The sequence below is a fragment of the Cololabis saira genome, chromosome 3 (genome assembly GCF_033807715.1).
Source record: "Cololabis saira isolate AMF1-May2022 chromosome 3, fColSai1.1, whole genome shotgun sequence".
Lineage (NCBI taxonomy): Eukaryota > Metazoa > Chordata > Actinopteri > Beloniformes > Belonidae > Cololabis > Cololabis saira.
In genome coordinates this window covers 46,893,573-46,917,867 of record NC_084589.1, presented here as the reverse complement: position 1 = coordinate 46,917,867, position 24,295 = coordinate 46,893,573, and the positions used below count along the sequence as shown (strand labels likewise).

Here is a 24,295-nt window from a genome sequence, read left to right as displayed (position 1 = left end):
ATGGCGTATCTTCATCCAGAAGACTTCCTGACTGAACTTCCAATAGTATCAATGTTGACACATAAGCTCCCCAGAGGTTCATGCAGACGGGGGTCAGAAACAACAGGCTGATTAACTGAAACATTTTGATTGAGAGGCGTAAAAGAAGTTTCTTCTCCCAGGTCATAAGACTTCTTAATCAAGACACACCCAGTACTCTGGACTCTGAACTCTGTCAATCATCACACCTCATATCACATTTATTACAGGGTTTCTTGAGATAAGGGACACAACAGGTTTTAAGAATCTTTTTTTTTTTTTAAATGCACACTATATTCATTGGAACTGTATGTTTCTGTAGAGAAGGGTCTTAGCTTTTTAACCATGTAAAAGAACAGGTTCTAAATAAAAACACGTTTAAAAAAATAAATATGCTTTACTTTAGAACTTGATTTGTGTCAATTCCATCAGACACACTCAAGAGTATACAATTTGAATTATTCCAGTCCAACAAGAATCTAAATTCCTAAAGTATGTTGGTATAGTGTTTAGTTACTCTGATATGTAAAATAAAATACAATATATAAACTTATGTTGGGATTTCACACTATTCTGAAAACCCAGATTTCTAAATGTCAGCATTTTCAATCTTTGTTTTTAATTTTAAAATGAAAAAAATAATTTGTTTAGATAAATAAGACATACGAGGATGTAGATCACAGAGAGAGAGAGACAGTGTGTGTGTGTGACTGCCCTGCACTGCTTGATTCAAATTTTAAATTGATATTCCTTAACAATAATACTGCTCAAAATGCTAATAATGAAACATGTATGAGCCCTTTATATGAACATAGAAGTGGATCCCTCCATAGAGATTACCATTCAATGTAATATTCCGTTTCACCACGATATGTTGTCAAAATCTAAAAACTGGTCCTTTAATGTAATATACAGTATAATTATAATATAAGCGCTGGGAAAGTTACACAATACTAAGCAGACCACAGCCTATCCATGCTCCACAAGTCAGAAGTGTAGGGTATACAGTACAAGGTCAAATAATGTAATATGTAATGATTTAATTCATGCTATATGTGTACATTTATGTATAAAGAAAACCCTGAAATAATATTTTAATTCATTACTATGTTCACAAATTATATTATATTAGCATATTAAGAGGTTATAGGTGGATTTTTCAACTCCGTCAGGTGTGCAACCTGACGGAGTTGACGTCTGAAGGAGTTGACAAAAGGGCACATATTTTCCCATCAAAACATGTATTGTTCACTGAAGCTAGCTGGTTTTTCCTCAGTTGCTAGCTGTCTCAATAACCTTACTAAAATACCTTTATTCAATCCACTACTGTTTAAAAACATTATCATAACAGAGATATGGTGTTGACATGTTCCAGCTGTGACCATAGGAATATTAACATTGTTTGTCTAAAATATCCAAAAATGTAAAAGCTACCAGAGTATGTGTGGTAGCGTTGCGTTCAGAACAGGCAGGGACAGAGAAAAGGCTCCTCAGGGAAATAGCTGATTATTCTATTTCCTGATTCAGTGAGGATTGTAAAAGAAATCTGACGGAGTTGACAGAAACTGAGGACAGAACTTTGATAGGCAGGATTTTAGGGAAAATATTGTTTGAAGTTCACTTCATGTATTGTTTTATTTATTTAAGACCACTCTTTGTTATTCACACTCATAGAGTTTTTTAAAGGTTTTTTGGGTGGGTCAATACTGTGACCTCTTGCTGAGGACAGGTATAATAACATGGACCTCTTAACTACAGACCATGCATTTAAACGAATTTACACAGAAAAAGTGTAAAATGCGTTATAAAAAGAACATATACACAGTTCCTTTAGATTTAACTTTGTAAGTATGTAAACCACGATGAATTTCTTGATTTTCAATATAAATTAGACTTTTCTATGTAGGACATGTTTTGTCCCAACTCTCAAGAATCAGTGTATACTTGTTTGCACTGGATACAGCATGTTTAGTCTTTAGTCTTTGTGACTGAACTTCCAATAGTATCAATGTTGACACAGAATCTCCACAGAGGTTCATGCAGACGGGGGTCAGAAACAACAGGCTGATTAACTGAAACATTTTTACTGAGAGACGTAAAAGAAGTTTCTTCTCTCAGGTCATAAGAATTCTTAATCAAGACACACCCAGAAATCTGGACATTTATTACTTGTTTGCACTGGATACAGCATGTTTGTATCTCCTTATATTTGCACATTTAACCTTTGTCTCTGCAGATCAACCTCTGAGCTTCCTCACATTTACAGTAACACGTTTTTCGAGTTTCTGTAGTAAAAACTCTGTTCACAGAATCACCTCATTGTTGTTTCACACTTGTTCCAGCTAGTTAGAGCATGTTAGTCCTGATGGACGGACTTGGTGGAGGACAGGCTGATTACTTTGGGACCCTTTCCAACATTTGAAGGATACAAAAAAAAATAGGACCAAGTGACCTCTACTGCTCAGTAGAAGCAAATAAAACAAGACAGGAAAAAAACAGACAAAAGATCAGCTGATGTGTGTTTCCTCTGCAGATGAAGGTGTGTGTGTGAGCTGATGTGGACGTGAATTCAGCAGAATGGATCAGTGTGAGGATGGAGAGGAGGGAGTTCCTCCCTCTAAAACCTCTCTGTTTGGGGAACATGAGAGTCGGAGCAAAGTTCAGAGGTGAGATGAGCATCTCTAACTGTCCCTGACTCTTCTGCATGTCAGAGATCAAAACTCACATCACCAAAACATCATTATTACAGGAATCAACCTGGACCTGGACCTGGACCTGGACCTGGACCTGGACCTGGCCCTGGACCTGGACCTGGACCTGGACCTGAACCCAGCTGTGTGTCCTTGAAGAGCGACCGGTCAAAAGAGTTCCCAATTGAATTTAAAGGAGACAAACGTTCTGCTGTAAAGAGGTGTGTATCCAAACACTGCCAAGGATTTATGTTTAAATTAATACTTTTTAAATAGACTAAATATTTTTATCTGTATGACTTATTTTTCATATAAATAGAATATGTACATTTTGAACTGTTGTCTTCTATCAGAGTCCATCAGAAAGGAGACTCTCTTGAACATGAACCCAGCTGTTTGTCCTTGAAGAGCGACCAGTCAAAATGGTTGCCAATTAACTTTAAAGGAGACCAACGTTCTTCTTCAGAAAGGTGAGATGTATTTAAACACATTACATGTATTTAAATCAGTCGTCATGTTAGGAAATGTCCACATGTTTCTTCCTGAGTAGATCCATGTAGTCCTGGACCCCTGTGGTCCTCCATCACCTGATGGTGATCTGAGCTTCCTCCTCATAGATCTTCATCTCCTGTCAGGAGCTGTTTCCTCTGGTTGACACATCTGGAGGTCTTACCTTCCAGAGGACTGATCCTGATGATGATCCAGAGTTCATCAGCTGCTTTATGTCTCCATCAGTTGTCCATCTTCTTGATCTCGTAACTTTTCTTGGAGCAGAACTGGATCTTGTGAATATGTGAATGAGCAGAGCTCTCACTGAGGTCACATGTTCTCAGTAGATCAGCAGGACTAGTACACATTCACCACCACCAGTCCTCTGATGGACTGTCCTCATCCAAACAGGACTTCATGGACCTTCAGCTGGTGTTTGTCTCTGTGAGGATAGACATGATGTTAGCTAATTCTTCCTGGTTCCTCCACAGAGTGGACCAGCAGATCTCAGAACCTCCCAGCGGTCCGTCTGTCCAGCAGCATCAGACACAGCTGGACTCCATATTTCTGGTCTGTACATGAACAACAACTGCTTCTCCACCTGTTCTGTTGATGTTTGTCTCCATGCTGGTCTCTGGAGACCAGTGGACTGTCAGGCTGTCCAACATGGGTCTGATGTTTGTCTCCATGCTGGTCTCTGGAGACCAGTGGACTGTCAGTCTGTCCAACATGGGTCTGATGTTTGTCTCCGTGGTTTCACTCTGATTGTGTCCTTCATGTGGTCTTCTGTTCCAGCTGCTGGAGGACAACATTGTCATGTATGTGAAGAACGAGCTGAAGAAGATCCAGAGGGGTCTGAGTCCAGATTACCCAGAATCCCTAGAGCATCTGTTGGAGGGTGAGGATGAAGAGCAGAGGAGGAGCAGCAGAGAGGCGTTTGTGAAGATCACAGTGAACTTCCTGAGGAGAATGAAGCAGGAGGATCTGGCTGAGCGTCTGCAGAGAAGTAAGAGGATTTATATGAACACTTAAGCTGCTGGATAAATTACCCAGAATGCCTCAGGAGATGAACAACATTCACAGATCAGCCACCACATTCACCCCCACATGGTACCACCCCCCTAGAGTAGCCCCCTCCCTGTACAGGACAGCATAAATATGTTCAACCTACTAACACCACAAGATAACCGGAATATTTTAGTCCAGGTTTTCCTCTTCCAGGAATCCTGCTGAACTCCAGGTTGTCTTGATGGTTCTACAGATTATTTGATCAGATCATATTCTGGTGTTTTCAAATCCAAAACCTGGAATATCCACTTCACAGACACCACAACATAACAAGAACACAACAACCCACAAACCGACGACCCTTCAGGGCTGTACTGCTAACATACTGGTACTAGAAACTCCAGGACCCCTGAATGTTCTTGCCCTTCCACGTCCTGAATGTTCAGAGGTGTTTTGTTGGTAAAAGTAATTCTACTCAATATTGGACAGCTCATCGTAACATTAGAGCTGACCAGTGCCGGTTCACATCCTGATTCTTTATGAGAATTAAGTTGAACTTTATAAACACTAATTGGTTTCTTTTTTCCACATTTATTAAGGTACTTTTGCTGCAGTTTGTAAAAAGCGGCTGAAGTCTAAGCTGAAGAAGAAGTCCCGGTGTGTGTTTGAGGGGATTGTTAAAGCAGGAAACCCAACTCTTCTGAAGCAGATCTACACAGAGCTCTACATCACAGAGGGAGGGACTGGAGAGGTCAACGATGAACATGAAGTCAGACAGATTGAAGCAGCTTCCAGGAAACCAGACAGAGCAGAAACAACCATCAGACAGGAGGACATCTTTAAACTCCCACCTGGAAGAGATGAACCAATCAGAACAGTGATGACGAAGGGAGTGGCCGGCATCGGGAAAACAGTCCTAACACAGAAGTTCACTCTGGACTGGGCTGAAGGCAAAGCCAACCAGGACATCCAGTTACTGCTTCCATTCACCTTCAGAGAGCTGAATGTGCTGAAAGAGAGCAAGTTCAGCTTGGTGGAACTTGTTCATCACTTCTTCACTGAAACCAGAGAAATGTGCAGCTTTGAAGAATTCCAGGTCGTGTTCATCTTTGACGGTCTTGATGAGAGTCGACTTCCTCTGGACATCCACAGCAATGAGGTCCTGACTGATGTTACAGAGTCCACCTCAGTGGACGTGCTGCTGACAAACCTCATCAGGGGGAACCTGCTTCCTTCTGCTCGTCTCTGGATCACCACACGACCCGCAGCAGCCAATCAGATCCCTCCTGAGTGTGTCTCCATGGTGACAGAAGTCAGAGGGTTCACTAACCCACAGAAGGAGGAATACTTCAAGAAGAGGTTCAGAGAAGAGGAACAGACCACCAGGATCATCTCCCACATCAAGACATCACGAAGCCTCCACATCATGTGCCACATCCCAATCTTCTGCTGGATCACTGCTACGGTCCTGGAGAAAGTCCTGGAAACCAGAGAGGGAGGGAAGCTGCCCAAGACCCTGACTGAGATGTACATCCACTTCCTGGTGGTCCAGGCCAAACTGAAGAAGGTCAAGTATGATGGAGGAGCTGAGACGGATCCACACTGGAGTCCAGAGAGCAGGAAGATGGTGGAGTCTCTGGGAAAACTGGCTTTTGAGCAGCTGCAGAAAGGAAACCTGATATTCTATGAACCAGACCTGAGAGAGTGTGGCATCGATGTCAGAGAGGCTTCAGTGTACTCAGGAGTGTTCACCCAGATCTTTAGAGAGGAGAGCAGCCTCTACCAGGACCAGGTCTTCTGCTTCATCCACCTGAGTGTTCAGGAGTTTCTGGCTGCTCTTCATGTCCATCAGACCTTCATCAAGTCTGGAGTCAACCTGCTGGAGGAACAAAGAAACACCTCCTGGTGGTTTAAAACAAGAGCAGAGACTAAGCTTTATCAAAGTGCTGTGGACAATGCCTTACAGAGTCCAAACGGACACCTGGACTTGTTCCTCCGCTTCCTCCTGGGTCTTTCACTGGAGACCAATCAGACTCTCCTACGTGGTCTGCTGGAACCAAAACAAAGAAGTTCACAGAACAATCAGGAAACAGTTGAATACATCAAGAAGAAGATCAGTGAGGATCTGTCTGCAGAGAAAAGCATCAACCTGTTCCACTGTCTGAATGAACTGAACAATGGTTCTCTGGTGGAGGAGGTCCAACGGTCCCTGAGGTCAGGACTTCTCTCCACAGGTAAACTGTCTCCTGCTCAGTGGTCGGCTCTGGTCTTCATCTTACTGTCATCAGAAGATCTGGAGGTGTTTGACCTGAAGGAATACTCAGCTTCAGAGGAGGTTCTACGGAGGCTGCTGCCGGTGGTCAAAGCCTCCAAGAAAGTTGTGTAAGGACGAACACGGACACATCTGTTTTAATTACAATCACATGTTGTGTTCATGGAGGAAACCAGTTAAAGTCACTGTTCAACTAAGGTCAGGTTCATGTGGGACCAATTCTCATCAATGATTCATCTCAGGAAACTTTACATGCAGAGAAGAGAAATGCAGCGATAATGATGATCAATACTTATTATTAGTTGAAATAATCAGTATTCATTGATATTATAATATTTATTTCTTTGTTAATTGACATAATCAACTTTTAAATAACCTCATCATTTTTCTTTAATCTCCTCTGCAGGTTGAGTGGCTGTAACCTATCAAAGCACATCTGTGCAGATCTGTCCTCAGTTCTCAGCTCTCAGTCCTCCAGTCTGACAGAACTGGACCTGAGTAACAACCACCTGCAGGATTCAGGACTGAAGAAGCTGTGTCCTGGACTGGAGAGTCCACACTGTCACCTGGAGTCTCTCAGGTCAGAATACACCAAGGGCCTGATTTACTAAAGGTTTGCGTGCGTAAAAATGTGTGCAAACTTGACATCACCCGCAAACCAATGTGCAAGCTGATCTACTAACAGCGTGCAAAGAGGACTGCGCCTCTTAAATGAGCAAAATAGCACACGCTGTTCATTTAGTACTTGCCCTGATGAATAATCAATATGGGGCGTACCCGCCAGAAAACGCTAAATACTGGGAGGGGAAAATGCAAATAGGTTCATTTACCACACGCAATGAGATTTACCAAACCCGAAAGTAATTGCGGGGATTGTGATTGCGTCTGTATTTAATACGTTCGAAAGGAAGGTGCTAATCTGCCCAGCATTACGCACCGATGGCTGCTGTTATTGTGGTGTTGTGCCGTATTCAGCACCCTTGCCGTGAAAAGCACCCCCTCATACACACTCACACAAACACATACTTAGGAGTTTATATTATATATATTTACAAATATTATGGAAGACAACACAGTAAGCAGGCTATTAATTAATGACATCAATAACCATTTACCCGATTTTTGTTATCTGTGACTGTGATTGTGGGAAAGTATGACTATTGTGGAATCCATGAGCGCATTTAAACATGAATCATTAACACAAAACTGGACGCTAAACAGAAAGTGACACGGAATGAGAATATAATTTTTGTCATTGTGTGTACGTTGTCATTTGTAGTAAATTAAACATGAGCATTTAGTCCTTTTTGACATTTACTCGTGAATAAGAGATCTGTGGGTAATATATGTCGACGAGGGGGTGCTTTTCACGGCAGGGGTGCTGAATACGGCACAACAGTAGTTCATGAATGTGTTTATTTGCCTCTTCCACTAATATCTCTAACTCCAACTCGTCAAATTTCATTTTGCGCTTGCGACTATCCTGCTTTCCATCCAAACTCTCCATGGCGCAAACCGTAAGACACGCAACACCTCATTTAAATACTGCGGTTTGCACCTATTATCAATTGCGCAAGCATTCTTAGTTGATCACCCGCAAAACACACAACAACAGCACGTGCAAACTTTTTCAGTGCACACGCAATTTAGTACTCTTTATTTAGGATCTTAGTAAATCAGGCCCCAAGTGTTCAACTGTTGACTGTTAGAACTGTGGTTGATATTGAAGGATTGTTGATGTGTTTCTGCTGATCCTCTGACTTTTCCTTCAGCACCATCATCAGGTGAACATGAGGACAGAGTCAGCTTTAGTCTCAGAGCAGTTCTCTCAGTCTCTGCATGTGTGTTGTGTTGTGTGTCTGCAGGCTGTCAGGCTGTCTGATCTCAGAGGAAGGCTGTGCTTCTCTGGTCTCAGCTCTGAGCTCCAACCCCTCCCACCTGAGAGAGCTGGACCTGAGCTACAACCATCCAGGAGAGTCAGCAGTGAAGCTTTTGTCTGCTGGACTGGAGGATCCCCGCTGGAGACTGGACACTCTCAGGTATGAAGACAGAAAGACATCAGTGTGCTGGACTCTTCATGGTGTTGTTGTCGACATCATATTTGTGGCTCTCTGGATTTTGTTGTGGCAATTTTTATTAATTGCACAGAGTAAAATACAGATACTGGCACCTGACGTGTGGATGCTAGACCTCTTAGAGGAAGTTATACATTACAAAAGAGATGTGACCCTTTCATCTGCATTTACATGTTTTATATCCCCCTCTTCTCATCATGTTCCTTACAGCTGCTGGCCTTTTGTTACAAACCATATAATGTCTGCATTTTTCCACAACACTTTGAAAAGAGATCTTTCAGCAGATGAAGCTGCTGCAGTTCATCTGGTGCTGCAGCAGAGCTGATAGATGCCGTTCTTGACCCAGTAAACATCCCAGAACCACAGCAGTGTGGTTTTCAGGCCCATCACAGCACAATAACAGCTGCACCTTCACTCATCCAATCACATGGTCTCAGATGAAAACAATGTGTTCAAACTGTGCTGGAATGTGAGGACCACAGGACAGGACTTCAGAGATGCTGCAATCAAGTGCATCTGTCCAAGTGTTGGACTGTTCCTTCATCAGTGTGCGAGAGCCATGTAATGTCCATGTTTGCTGAAAGAGACTGTGCTGGTCTGACCCCCCTCCTCCTTTCAGGGTGGAGCCTGCTGGACAACGATGGATGACACCAGGTCCGTGGCAGTGTAAGTGTGTTTTTATTTCATTAACACATTCAACCATCTTCACACTGACACATCACTCATTCATGAGTCCATCAAGGATCAATGACAGATCAATAATAACTGCAGCTGGGTTGTTTGTTCTCTCCATCAGATTCCTGTCAACTCACCATCGACACAAACACAGTCCACAAACGCATCAAACTGTCCAACAACAACAGGGAGATGACATGTATGAAGGAGTATCAGTCATATCCTGATCATGCAGACAGGTTTGGTTCCTGTTGTCAGCTGCTGTGTAGAGAAGTTCTGACGGGTCGCTGTTACTGGGAGGTCCAGTGGAGGGGAAAAGTTTCTGTATCAGTGAGTTACAGAAGAATTAGAAGGAAAGGAAACTCTAGAGACTGTAGGTTTGGAAGAAATGATCATTCCTGGAGCCTGGACTGTTATGATGACCAAATCTGGCACAATAACAGACCAACATTTTCATCCTCCTCTTCCTCTTCCTCAGACTCTGACAGAGTAGCAGTGTATGTGGACGTTCCTGCTGGAACTCTGTCCTTTTACAGCATCTCCTCTGACAGACTGATCCACCTCCACACCTTCAACACCACATTCACTGAACCTCTCTATCCTGGGTTCTGGTTCGGGTCTGGTTCTTCAGTGTCTCTGTGTTGAGTTCAGTCTCAAGAATCTCCTCCTGTCAGAGAAACTGTCTCTTTTGGACTGATAGTTGAGTCTGTACATGTCTGTCTGTTTCCATCAACACCTGAATCACATGTTGGTGAAACTGTTCTGAATGATTCCTAGGAAACGTCTTCCTCTTCCAGTCCTTTAAAGGTGGAAGCTGCCGTTATTCCAGGATCCACATGTTGTTCTTCTGTCTGTTTCCAGTCAGAGCTTCACGGTGAACACCAGCATGTTGTTTCTCTGCAGCTCAGTTCAGCTGAGATCATTCACTTCATGTCAGCTGCAGTTAGTTTGCTGCACATGTGACCAACTGTGATGTCAGAGAGGAATCACTGAGCTGCAATCAGCCGAGATGAAGTTACAACCTGCTGACAGATCTGACCACAAGGTTGCTGTGCAGCCAGGGTTTATCCTGGTCTTTATTCTCACCCACTTCCTGTTCCAACCAGGACGTCACTACTGGACTGTCAGGTCTCTGTCATGGTATAGTGTTTGTTTGTATACTAGTTTATTGTATGAATAAAATGATCCATCCATTATCTAGAACTGCTTCTTCATGTTTAGGGTCCCGGGTGTCGGCCATGTTAATTTTACACTGTAGTATAATGATTTTTATGCACATTTTACAGTAGAAGGACTTTGCACCATGAAAGACAGGTGTACTGTGAGCAACTTAGTTTAAACTTGATCTACAGTCAACTATATCCGTGGAACACATTCAAATAAGAAGGCAATGGCTCAGAAACCTATGCAAAGACACAACCGGCAGCAGGACAAAGACGAGGAAGAAACGGGTGTAGGAGCCATAATTCTCCTCTGCTTTTATGTTCACGGTCTCGTATTGCACCTGCACATTTCATTGACACTTTGGGTGGTGGGCGTGTTCACCGGGGCATGGGCGGTAACAGCTGATGATAGTATTTCATTCATTACCTTCACCTGCTCAGGGTTTGACAGAGAGGGGGTGAGCTCGAGGAGGTGATATTTTTCTGTTGACCGCAATCACGCAATCACGCAATCACGCACTCACGCACGCAAATGTTGTCTTGGAAACTGGTACCTGGATTATTTTTACGTGCAAGCAAAGAAAAGAATAAATGTTCAGACGCATAATTGGAGTGGAACTGAATTCTTTATACAAGCGCGTCACAGTGTTTCCTCCCCTGCTTAGTCCCTCGCGGCCCTTTTTTTGGATTAACAACGGCCGCAATATATGTCAACAGAAAAGTTTTCATCCAAAGTGTTGATCAAGAGGAGTAAACTGTTTTCGTTCATTAAGGATTCCTCATATCGCGCTGGAGCGCTTTGGATCTAAGGAAACATTGAAACGCCTGGAGCACCGCTGCGCGTGCACGCGCTTCATTCATTCATTCGTTCTTTCATTCACAAAAGGAAGCCACGGAGACAAGGTGGGGCAAACGACACAGCAACAGAAGCGGTATGTAGAAACTCGATTTCAGTTCTTGCTGTGTGGATTGTTTGTTTGAGCACAGTCTGAAAACTCTGCTGCCGCTTGTCCATTGGGGACGTGATGTTGTTTGCTGGTGTCGTTTGCTGAAGTGGATGACGTTTATGAGGCAGCGGTGAAGTGATTGATCGTTTTGAAGTGGATTTTGAGTTTGCTACTGGAAAATGTCAGTGAGTGGATCAAAGGCGAGTTCAGTTGAAAATGGTTCAAAAATGGATGAACAAAAAAGAGAAATTAAACTCACTACCAAGGCCCTGTTCAATAAAATTGAAACTCTCCAGAAGGAACGTAAAGCAATGGTTAACAAAATTAAAGGTTTAACAAACACAATAAAGGATCTTATGCAAAATGATGATAATTTCCCACAAGTGCAGTCTCAAATGGAGAAGTTGAATCAAATGGTTGAAAACACCACCCTGTTCCATGAGTCTCTGATTCCTTTACTTCCTAAAAAGGAACAGGAAAAACAAAATGAATGGTTTGCAAATGTGCTCAGATGTAATAATGGATTTGTTGTGGATGCCCAGCAGTGGTGTTCTGAAACTGGGAGACAAATAAGCAATACCATTGCCCAGGTTGCAAAGAATGATGAATTAAATGATGAAATAAATGGAACAAATGATGTTCCCATGTCTGTAACACAACAGGGGTCAACTCTCATTCAAGTTTCTGATACACATCATGCTGAGAAAGAGTCTCATGTTTCATCTCATGTTTCAAAGCACTCGGGACAAAATGATGGAGCCTCTGTTGCACAAGATGACATTAAACCATACGACAGTGTGTCAAACATTGGAAGCAGACGGTCTGGAAAGCAAAGCTCTACTGGAAGTAGGTCCAGTAGCTCAACAACATCATCAGCTCGCATTCAGGCTGAGGCTGACATGGCCGCTCTCATGGCAAAACAAAGGCTTTTAAAGGACAAGCATGCATTGGAGGAACAGGAGGAGCTGTTAAGGAAGAAAAAGGAGCAACTTGCACTTGAAACGGAGATAGCTGCATCAGTGGCTAAAGTGAATGTGCTGAGAGGCTCTGGAGGATCTCGTGTAGCAAGTAGTACATCTGTGAAATCCGATGGCATGACCTCTTACTTTGAAAAGGGGCAAAGGAAACTAAAGACACTCAGCGCTGATGCAACCCCATTTGTGCCTGATACAAACATTTCAGCTGGCCAGAATGGTTCACATGTTTTGGGCGCAAGACCTAAAGTGGGATATTTAAATCAGGATTTACAACCTCCACCCACATTGTCAAGACGCTCAGAGGCTAAAATACATCAAAGTGCAACACAAACTCAAGCACCTCCTCTGTTTCAGCCACACCAAGGCTATCTCCCTGCAGCACCAGTGCCAGGCAGTCGAGCATCTTCACAGCCTCAGCACCAAAGCAACCCCCCTGCAGCACTGGTTCCAAGCAGTGACCAGCACAACATAATCACAGTCTTGGAGAAACAGAATGAAATAACAGCCTTGTTAGTTCAACAGCAGTCTCTTTCATTTTTGCCTAGAAGAGACATTCAAATTTTTGACGGTGACCCTTTGCAATATCACACATTCATAAGGGCTTTTGAGAACAGCATTGAAAAGAAGACTGACAACTCAAGAGACTGCCTATATTTCCTCGAACAGTACACCAGGGGGCAGCCTCGGGACCTCGTTCGGAGTTGTCAGCATATGGTCCCTGATGGAGGATATGCCAAGGCTAAGAATTTGCTACAAGATCATTTTGGCAATGCACAGAAAATTGCTTCAGCCTACATGGAAAAGGCTCTTTCATGGCACCCAATAAAATCTGAAGATGTGAAAGCTCTGCAGGCATTTGGTCTCTTTTTGAGAGGCTGCTGCAACGCCATGGAAGAAGTTGAATACATGTGTGATTTGGACATGCCTGCCAATATGCTAACCATCATAAAAAGGTTGCCCTACAAACTCAGGGACAGGTGGAGGACTGTGGCATGTGAGCTGCAGGAGAGGCGTGGACGGAGAGCTACGTTTACTGATGTTGTTGGCTTCATTGAACGACAAGTGAAGATTGCAAGTGATCCACTGTTTGGGGATATACAAGACGCTCCATCAGTTGCAGCAACCAAAGATGTGAGAGTTAAGTTCCAACCTCGCTCTAGGACAAAAGGGAGTAGCTTTGCTACCACCATTGCCACAGTGGAAAGGAAAGTTGAGCCTGTGACAAAGCCGAAGGAGAGAAGCTCATCTGGGACAAGGGTTTGCCTGTTTTGTGGAGGTGGACATTCACTGGATCTGTGCCTTCAATTGGAAAAGAAGGCGCACAGTGAGAAAATTGATTTCTTAAAGGGACATGGTGTGTGTTTTGGATGCCTGTGCATTGGGCACATGAGTAGAGACTGTAAGAAACGGCTTTCATGCAAAGTATGCAGTCTGAAGCACCCTAGCATACTTCATATTCACTCAAAAGAAAAAGAAACAAGTTCACTGCAAACCAAGGGAGAATCGGAGTCGGCACTGGGCGGGGCTCTGATCTCTGTCCAAACCAGTGGTCTTACAGGGGCTGGTGAGCATGATTGTACGCTCTCCATCGTGCCAGTTCATGTCAAGCCTAAGAAGGGGCATGAAACAATGATTACTTACGCCTTCCTGGATCCTGGGAGCTCCGCCTCATTCTGCACAGAGAGGCTGATGAACAGGTTGAATCTCAGGGGAAGAAGAACAGGCATTCTCCTTCGCACTATGGGTCAGGAGAAGGTCGTTGAAAGCTACGTTGTCTCAGATCTGGAAGTGGCTGGATTGGATAGCAATTGTTTTTGTGATCTGCCTGATATCTTCACACAGAAAAACATGCCAGTTCATCAAAGTAACATTCCTAGACAGAAAGACCTCCAAAGGTGGCCACACCTGAAACACATACAAATAACAGAGATTGATTCAGAGATTGACCTGTTGATTGGAACAAATGTTCCCAAGGCACTGGAGCCATGGCAAGTTGTTCGGAGTGTTGATGGAGGCCCATACGCGGTTAAAACCATGTTGGGCTGGACCATAAATGGACCTCTCGGAGGAGAGGGAAGTAGAGCAGCTATTTGTGGACAGCCACATGTCACAGTCAATAGGATCTCTGTGGCAAGATTTGACGACATGTGGAAGCAGCAGCTAAAGGTCGATTTCCCTGAGTGCAGTCAGGATGAGCAGATGGGCTTGTCGAGAGAGGACGATCGCTTTATGGAGTACGTCACAAAGTCTGCAAAGCTGATCGATGGCCATTACAGTATTGGCTTACCCTTGAGGAAAGTGGATGTGAACATGCCAAATAACAGAAGGATTGCCGAACAGCGGGCTCTGAGCCTCAAGAGAAGGTTTGATAAGAATGCTTCGTTTCATGCAGATTACGTTGCTTTCATGAATGACATCATCTCCAAGGGCTATGCAGAGAAAGTATCAGATGAGGACCTAGAGCGTAGTGATGGTAGGGTCTGGTATATACCACATCATGGTGTATACCACCCGCAGAAGAGAAAGATCAGAGTCGTATTCGACTGTGCAGCTACGTTCCAGGGAACATCGTTGAACGCACAACTCCTGCAGGGTCCTGATCTTACCAGCACACTGATTGGTGTCATGACTCGGTTCAGAAAGGAACCCGTTGTGCTCATGGCAGACATCGAGGCCATGTTTCACCAGGTTAGAGTACCACCTGAAGATTCAGATCTATTGAGGTTTCTCTGGTGGCCGGAGGGAGATCATTATCAGAACCTGGTGGAGCATAGAATGGTTGCACATCTGTTTGGAGCTACATCCTCACCAAGTTGCGCAAGTTTTGCACTTAGGAAGTGTGCAGAGGACAATCAGGAGCAGTTCAGCCCCAAGGTAATTGACACAGTCCTGCACAATTTCTATGTTGATGATTGCCTTTCATCTGTGGCTTCTGAAGAGGAGGCAGTAGCACTATATCAAGACCTGCGTGCCCTTTGTGCTAAAGGGGGCTTTAAACTCACAAAGTGGATTAGCAACCGACGTGCTGTGCTGACTGCTATACCTCCAGAAGAGAGAGCTAAGGAGGTTAAGGATCTGGACTTGGACAATGACACACTTCCTATAGAAAGAGCATTGGGTGTACAGTGGTGTGTGCAGTCAGATATGTTTAAGTTCAAGATCATGATCAGAGACAGACCTTTAACCAGGAGAGGGATCCTATCCACAGTCAGCTCTATCTATGACCCCTTGGGAATCTTGGCGCCTGTGGTTCTATCTGCCAAAAAGATTCTTCAGGACTTATGCAGAAAGGGACTTGGTTGGGACAATGCTATACCGACGTCGGCTGCACAAGAATGGACAGGATGGCTGGAGGAACTCTGTCAGCTTGCAGATTTCAAGGTTGAGAGATGCCTGAAACCAGTGGATTTTGGGGAGGTAGTGTCTGCTCAGCTACACCATTTCGCAGATGCAAGTGAAAGCGGCTATGGGACAGTGACTTACCTGTTATTACACAACATTCACAGGCAAGTGCACTGTGTTTTCATAATGGGGAAGGCCAGGGTTGCCCCATTGAAACCGATCACTATCCCTCGTATGGAGCTGACAGCTGCCATGGTGGCGAGTCGAATGGATGAGATATGGAGGAAGGAGCTGCGGATGCAACTTCATGACTCAATTTTTTGGACTGATAGTACTTCTGTACTGAAGTACATCAGGAATGAGACCTCAAGGTTCCGAATTTTCGTAGCCAACAGGGTGTCAAAGATACTCAGTGTGTCGAATCCGTCTCAGTGGAGGTATGTTAATACTACCAACAATCCTGCTGATATGGCCTCCAGGGGAGTCAAAGTGGAGTCACTGCTGAAGGACGACGCTTGGGTGTCTGGACCTCGGTTTCTCAGTGGACCTTTAGAGGAGTGGCCTGTAAACCCTGATGGTTCTGGGAAAATCTCCCTAGATGACCCTGAGATCAAGATGAGCCAGGTGAACGCGGTACAGGCTGAAGAGGAGGTTGATGCAGTAACCCGTTTGATCAATCACTTCTCCTCTTGGACCCATCTAAAAAAAATGGTTGGTTGGATCCTCAGGTTTAAGAGCCTGCTGCTGCGTCTTTGTCAGGAAAGGAGGCAATTGAGTGTGACTCTTGCTCAGTCTGGCCTGGATAAGAACCAACAGGAAAGAGAAATGGAGAAGGGGATGCAGAGTGTCAAGGCTCAAGCTGCTAATGGTTCTCTTTCAATTGAGGAGCTCAGAAAGGCTGAGATGGAGATCATCTGCTTCTGTCAAAGGAAGAGGTTTCCAGATGAGTTCAACAGCTTGCTAAAGGGAGAGAGTGTGAAAAGGACTAGCCATATCTACAAGCTCAATCCAGTCCTCAACGATGGTGTTCTAAGAGTCGGGGGGCGTCTTAGCCGAGCAGCTATGCCTGAAGAAGCTAAACATCCTGCCATATTGGCGAAAGATCTTCACATTTCTGATATCATTCTTCAGCATATACATCAGGAGGTGGGACATAGTGGTCGCAACCACATGTTATCTAGCCTGCGTCAAAGGTATTGGATCCCAGGTGCTAGTGTGGCTATAAGGAGAATCCTGTCGAAATGTATTGTCTGTCGGCGACTGTATGCTGCTCCAGCACACCAACAGATGGCAGACTTGCCTCGGGACAGAGTTTCTCCAGATGAACCGCCATTCACACGTGTTGGAGTAGATTACTTTGGGCCCTTTGAAATCAAGCGGGGGAGGAGCTTGGTGAAGAAATATGGAGTTCTCTTCACCTGCTTAGCAATAAGAGCCATCCACATCGAAGTAGCGTCATCTTTGGACACGGATTCATTTATTAATGCTCTTCGACGCTTCATAGCAAGACGTGGACAAGTGTTGGAGTTGCGCTCAGATAATGGAACTAACTTCGTCGGAGCTGAGCGGGAATTGAGGAAGGCCATGGAAGGTTGGAACCTTGTTCAAATCAACGACACCCTCCTTCAGAAGGGGATTAAGTGGATTTTCAATCCCCCCACTGGATCACATCATGGAGGAGTATGGGAACGGTTGATTAGATCTGTGAGGAAGGTCCTGAATTCCACCTTGAAGGTGCAAAACCTTGATGAAGAAGGTCTTCACACAGTTCTCTGCGAAGCAGAAGCTATCATCAACAGTCGACCCATAACCAGAGCATCCACTGATCCCAATGACTTGGAAGCTTTAACTCCTAACCATCTTTTGTTGCTCAAGACCATGCCATCGTTTCCACCGGGGCAGTTCCAAAGAGAAGATACGTATGCTCGTCGCAGATGGAGACAAGTTCAGTACATGTCCGACTTATTTTGGAAACGATGGGTCAAGGAATACTTGCCTCTGCTTCAGGAGCGCCAGAAGTGGTCAAGTGTCAAGCGCAACTTTCTTCCTGGAGATATTGTGCTCATAGTGGATGATTCAGCACCTCGCAATTCATGGCTCACAGGAAGGATTGTGCAAACGATCCCAGATAGAAGAGGACTGGTGCGCCAGGTGCGGATCAAGACGAAGACCAGCTATCTGGACAGACCTATTACAAAGGTTTGCCTTCTACAGGAAGCAGAAGATCCATGAGGACGTGCAGCTGACCTTTGTACTTCATAGACTTCATTGTCTTATGAATTTTGACACTGTCACATGGACTTTGGACTATTTTTTGTGTTGGCCTAAAGAAGAAAAGGACATTCAAAGGAACTGTATCTTTCTCTCAAGTTTTTCTTGTATATAATGTGTAGTGGTGTAATTATTATTGGAATAATTAAGGGGCTGGAATGTAGGAGCCATAATTCTCCTCTGCTTTTATGTTCACGGTCTCGTATTGCACCTGCACATTTCATTGACACTTTGGGTGGTGGGCGTGTTCACCGGGGCATGGGCGGTAACAGCTGATGATAGTATTTCATTCATTACCTTCACCTGCTCAGGGTTTGACAGAGAGGGGGTGAGCTCGAGGAGGTGATATTTTTCTGTTGACCGCAATCACGCAATCACGCAATCACGCACTCACGCACGCAAATGTTGTCTTGGAAACTGGTACCTGGATTATTTTTACGTGCAAGCAAAGAAAAGAATAAATGTTCAGACGCATAATTGGAGTGGAACTGAATTCTTTATACAAGCGCGTCACAGTGTTTCCTCCCCTGCTTAGTCCCTCGCGGCCCTTTTTTTGGATTAACAACGGCCGCAATAACGGGTGTGCTGTTAAAGGAGATGAAAGTTATTCAGTCCAAGGTGGACAATAGCAACTGAACAGTAAGATGGATGGACTGTATGGATCATTGGAAAAAATCTTGAAAAGTGAGCTAAAAAAATGCGTCAAAGAAATCCAAGATAATATTGATTTGGAAATCGGGGAGCTAAAATCCCGTTTAGACTTGCTGGAGCAAAAACAACCTGATCTCACAAAAATACGTGAAATGCCCACGACCTCTCACCACTATTTTCCGTGGCACCAACACGGAAAGTGGTATAATTCCGTGTGAGCACCACGGATATTTTACTATGTGAAGTCAATGGGATCCGTTGTCGTGATATATACACGGATTATTACATTATTATTATGTATATATTATTCTTTATTATAGTGGCTAAGTTATACGTTTTTGACGTGCAAGTTACTGTTTGTTACTGTCAGGTTGTAAAAGCATGTTTTTAACGCTGTTTTAACAGTGTTTAAATGGTGTTTTGATGATTTTTAACAGTATTTTGACGGCGCGTATTTAACCGTGTTTTATAGTATTAAACATAAATTCGAGTATTTAACCATGTTGTTTGCTGCCGCCTTGATGACGGAGGTGGCGTAAGTGATGTGAAATAATTATTTTTAGCAAAAACCACAAGCGTTTCCGGTAACTGTTTCTTTTACAGTACAGTAATAACCAGGTAATACCATGGTAATTACACTGTAATTACCTAGTAGTACCTTGTATTTACAAGGTATTTACATGGTAACTACCGGGTAATTTACCCAGTAAGTACTAGGTAATTATTACGTATTTTCTTGTACCATGTAATTATGTGTATTTACCATGTAATAACATGGTAAATACCTGGTTGTTTAAACTAAACATAACTAGGTAATTACAAAGACATTAGATGGGAACTATGAGGGAAATTACAGGTATTTACTAGGTTAATATTGGTAACTACCAGTCAATTTACCATGTACTTACTCTGAAATTACATGAATTATTTCTAAGTAAGTACCAGGTAATTACTAAGTATTTTTCTGAAAACTACCAAGAAATTATAACCTATATTTGAGGTAGTTACCAGCTAATTACACTTCAATGACCATGTAGTTACCTTACCTTAATTACTATACATTTCATGGATAACTACCGGGTATTTACCCATTCATTATTGATTTATGTATTATCAATGGATTGGTGCATGTACCCCCGAGGGGTGTAAATGACTCTATTGACCTTGTAATTAACCTGATAGTTACCATGTCTTACCTGGCAATTGGCAGGTACTTACCTTGTAGTTACTTGCCCAGTAATTCTATTTCCTAAGTATTTACCCAATAAGTACAGAAATTTTTACCTGGCTTTTACTCAGTAATTAAAGTGACACTGGACTGTAAAAGAAAGCGTGTGTTGTTTCCATAATATTACCTGGTACTTCCTCATTAAGTACAGAAATAATTACCTGATATTTACCCATTAATTGAAGTGAAACTGGACTGTAAAAGAAAGCGTGTGTTGTTTCCATAATATTACCTGGTACTTCCTCATTAAGTACAGAAATAATTACCTGATATTTACCCATTAATTGAAGTGAAACTGGACTGTAAAAGAAAGCTGAGTCACATGAAAAATCACCCGGAGGAGAAGTCTGGTGACTCGTGACATATGAAGCTCATGTTGTCGTCCTCCGGGGGCAGCTGTCCACTCCTGTCTGACCCACAGAAGAAGAACCCGCAGAAGTCCAACCACCACCTCCTGTGGCTGATGAGCCTAATCCCCTCCCCACAAGGGTTGCAGGTTCAACCCGGATTTATGCTTCTCCGTCAACTTGACGCAGAGGGAACGATGTGGTGGTGTACTTTTTATTTAAAGTTCTGCATTAAGTTTGTTTGAATCCCTGTTCCTTCTTAAAATTGTATTATTTGTTGCTGTTGGTAACTTACTGTCTCCACGGTGCAAATAAAGAGCTGTTAGTATGTGCTGAAGCTTCTTTAAACGTGAGTTTATTTTGTTCATCTACAAAGCCTCTCTCACATGTCCTTTTTCCCGTCTGTTTCTTCTTCACTCACATTCTCTTTGTAAAGTTAATCTGCAGCTCCATGTTGTTAAACTCTCTCCATCTACTCCGTTCAAAGGTTATATATTGTGATGTTATCCATAGTTTGCTGACAACTGTAAAAGGCTTTATGCATTTTAAAATCTGAGCTGCACGTACATCAGATTATCGTGATAATTCATGGGACAAACTAAGTCAAAACACTTTTATTCAAATGATCCATTCTGTGTTATTATAACTATAAGTTACAACATATTTGTGTACGTTTTTCATGTTATTTAAATAATATGAAATTAACAATATTATTGAATCACATGTATACAATCAAGTTGTACTAGATTTACATTAGGAAAAGTTCAAGACAGACTAATTATCCACAATATTTAAAGGTGACCTATTATGGCATTTAATGTATATTTTAAACAGGCCTTGAATGTCTTAAAAACAATCTAAAGCTTGTTTTTTCTACATGAATCAGAAATCCAGCCTGTGGGCCCTGTCACTAGTTTTACCGCTTCTAACCTCTTTCTGCGCCTCATTTTTAGGGAAGGGGGGGGTATGATAATGAGGCTCTGCGCTGATTGGCTCCCTGAATGACGTGTAGCAGGGGAGGAGAATAAACCTGCTCCGCCAGAGCAGCCCGAGCCTGTAAATAAATACAACACTGAATTTTCACAAATGGCAACTTTATTGTTAAAAAAATAAAATATGAGTTGTATATAAATAACATTTATGCACTATTTAAGCCGGATCTGCCCGGCGGAGTCTGAACGCTGGCCCCGGAGCCAAGCCAGGCGCCCGGGAGCAGCGCTGCTGGATCAGCGCTGCTGGATCAGCGCGCATCACCGCGGCTTTAACCGGGAAATATGACCGGTTCCCACCGGCCGGGGCCGCAGGAACCGGCCTGGACTGGTAGCAGGGACTCCCGGGGACCGACCAGCGGAATTTCAGCCGGATCTGCCCGGCGGATGCTGCGCGACGGGCGCTGCAACTCCACGGCGGGCGCACAGATCCGCTCCGGAGCGCATCCGCGGCGCATCGCCCGTTATCGGGGATCAAACCGACAGATTTGCCTGAAAATCTCGAAGGGTGAAGCTGGTCCAGCCTGGGACAGACCCCCGAGGACCCAGCTCCCAAACCACCCGGGAACCTGCATGATTTAACCTGGATCCGCGGCGCTGCGGCGCCGCGTCCGACTGGCTAAAGGATGGACCGCTCCAGCCAGAGCCAGAGAGCTGGTTGTGGGCGTGGTTTCAGCAGCGGAGGCTGAACCTATGGAAATGAGCGCCTATGGTGACGTCACCATAGGCGCAGATTCAGAATGGCTCAAAAAAAGGTCACGTGACACTGGGGGACTCTGGCCGGCGGGGGTCAGAGAGCTTGCAGAAATTCATGGTATTTTGTTTCCCCTGTGCTGGCAGGGTGAGGGGAGACCACTTTATATATGTTAAAACAAGAAAAAACGTGTTTTTCATAATAGGTCCCCTTTAACCAATAACGATGAAGTCATTAATGATAAGAATGAGGTTGTTAATCATTTTAACAGGTATTTTGTGAGTGTTGGACCAAAGCTGGCAGAAAAATGTGTGATCCTGGATCAGCTGATGGATGGAAGGAAACATTAATAAGTAGAAATCCAGATTCAATGTTTCTCACAGCTGTGGAGGAGAGAGAAATCATAGATATTGTAAGTAAATGTAAAAACAAGGTGTCAACTGACTGTGGTGATATGACAATAGTCAAAAAGCTTATGGATCGATTGTTAACTGACATACAGCTGTAATCAGTCGCTCAGAACTGGGACATTTCCAAAAAAAATGAAAACTGCAAAAGTCATCCCACTGTACAGAACTGGAGACAGACACCAATTCACTAATTACAGGCCTGATTCTTTACTCCCAACATTTTAGAAACATCTTAGAAAAAGTATTTATTTACAGGTTGGACAAATTAATGCCAATGAAAAGGCCACGCCCCTGGCAGGCCTCTGGTCTCGCAGGTAGAGCTTTGTTTGGTTTATTACACACACACACACACACACACACACACACACACACACACACACACACACACACACACACACACACACACACACACACACACACACACATATAGCCACTTAGTCACATGCATATACACAAACATACACAGCCACACAAACATATACACACACACACACACACACACACACACACACACGCATGATCATATACATACACACGCACATAGACATACACACTGGCTTGTTCACCTGCATGCTGACTCTCTAGTTTTTGGGGTTAGGTAGCGGTAGCTTAGCTCAGACTGCGATCAGATCTCAAGATTTAGGTCGATTGCTGTTGTTGTTTTGGTTGGCTCCGTGCCGGTTTCGTGTTTTGTTTGTGGTTTTTTGTTGCAGATTTCCAGGGCGTGTGTTTCCATGTGTTCCTGCTTCCTGGATTGGCAGTGGATGTCGTCACCCCATCATATAAATTGCGTCAGCTCTCGTTGTGTCAGAAAAAATAAAACTCTTTCTAAACCTTCTTGCTTGTGTTGTTTTCTCAGATGTAAATCACTTTGGATAAAAGCGTCTGCTAAATGACAGAAGTCGTAGTAAACCAGTGATTCAATTCAATTCAATTCAGTTTATTTGGGAAGGTACAGTGTACATTCACATACATTGAAAATGCAAATGCACCCAATTTTAGCTACAGAGCTAGTTTCCATTGGCAGTTCCCCGGCTAAAAATATAAAAGAAAGACAAGTTAAACAACAAGTTAGAACAAATACAAATATAGCGTGCAAAAAGTTTCTGTTCTTGTTATTTTGCTTCTATTTAAGATAGAAGGAACAGGAGAACAACCTGACACATCAATCTTACTAACACGATCTTAGACATTTACATATATTGCAATAGTGAATACATTACACACATTTCACATTTAGCAGTTAAAAGTTTAGGCGGTAAAGTGCCAGAGCAAATTAAAGTGCTGGTTACGATTAAAGTGCTGAGGGTTTAAAGTTAAAGTGCTATAATGGGGGAAAGACAAGGAGGATGAAAAGAATGTTGTATGCATTTTGTTCTAATTACTTTCGTTGGTAAATGAAATACTTACTGTAACTTTGAGACGGAACTATATAACTGTGGAGGGTAATGAGGTGGCAGATGAGTTGGCAAAAAAGGCAGTACAGGAGGAAAGTATAGAAATCACTTTACAATATGGATTGTCAGAATACACTGAAATCATAAATAAGTCAACAAAAGAAGTGTGGCAGAGGGCATGGGGAACTGAAAAGAAAGGGAGGTCTTATTTTGCTATACAGAGCTCAGTGGAAAAAGGAAAATGCACTTTTTACTGTAAAAGGAAAGACTGAGTTGTTATTTCCAGGTTGAGGCTTGGGCATTGTGGGCTGGGGAGTGGGCTGGCTCTGATTGGGAAACACCCGGATGGTAAATGTGAGTGTGGAGGCAGAGAAACAGTGAGACACATCCTCATCCAGTGCAAGAATGACTCTCTACAAAGGAGGAAGCTGTTCAGAGACCTGGGAGCAGCTGGAGAAACTGTATTGAATCTGTGTAATCTACTCCCGTGATTCCCAACCCCCGGTCCCCGGACCGGTACCGGTCCGTAGAGCCGTTACTACCGGGCCGTGGAATGGCTTGTGTTCCGATCATAATTAGGGCTGCAACGACGTTGTCGACAAAAAGCGATAATCAAAATTGTCGGCAATTGTCACCAGACGGTTTTTTCCCA

At 43.5% G+C, this 24,295-nt stretch overlaps 1 protein-coding gene across 1 annotated transcript; it reads left to right on the top strand.

The window, feature by feature from the left end:
- Positions 1-12,786, top strand: LOC133440703 (NLR family CARD domain-containing protein 3-like). Its single transcript, XM_061718020.1, has 8 exons — positions 1-45; positions 3,117-3,178; positions 3,689-3,767; positions 3,993-4,203; positions 4,805-6,587; positions 6,884-7,057; positions 8,343-8,516; positions 12,669-12,786. Exons 1-8 carry the CDS (start codon positions 1-3, stop codon positions 12,784-12,786), a joined length of 2,646 nt encoding a protein of 881 aa, XP_061574004.1.
- Positions 12,787-24,295: the final 11,509 nt, after the last annotated feature.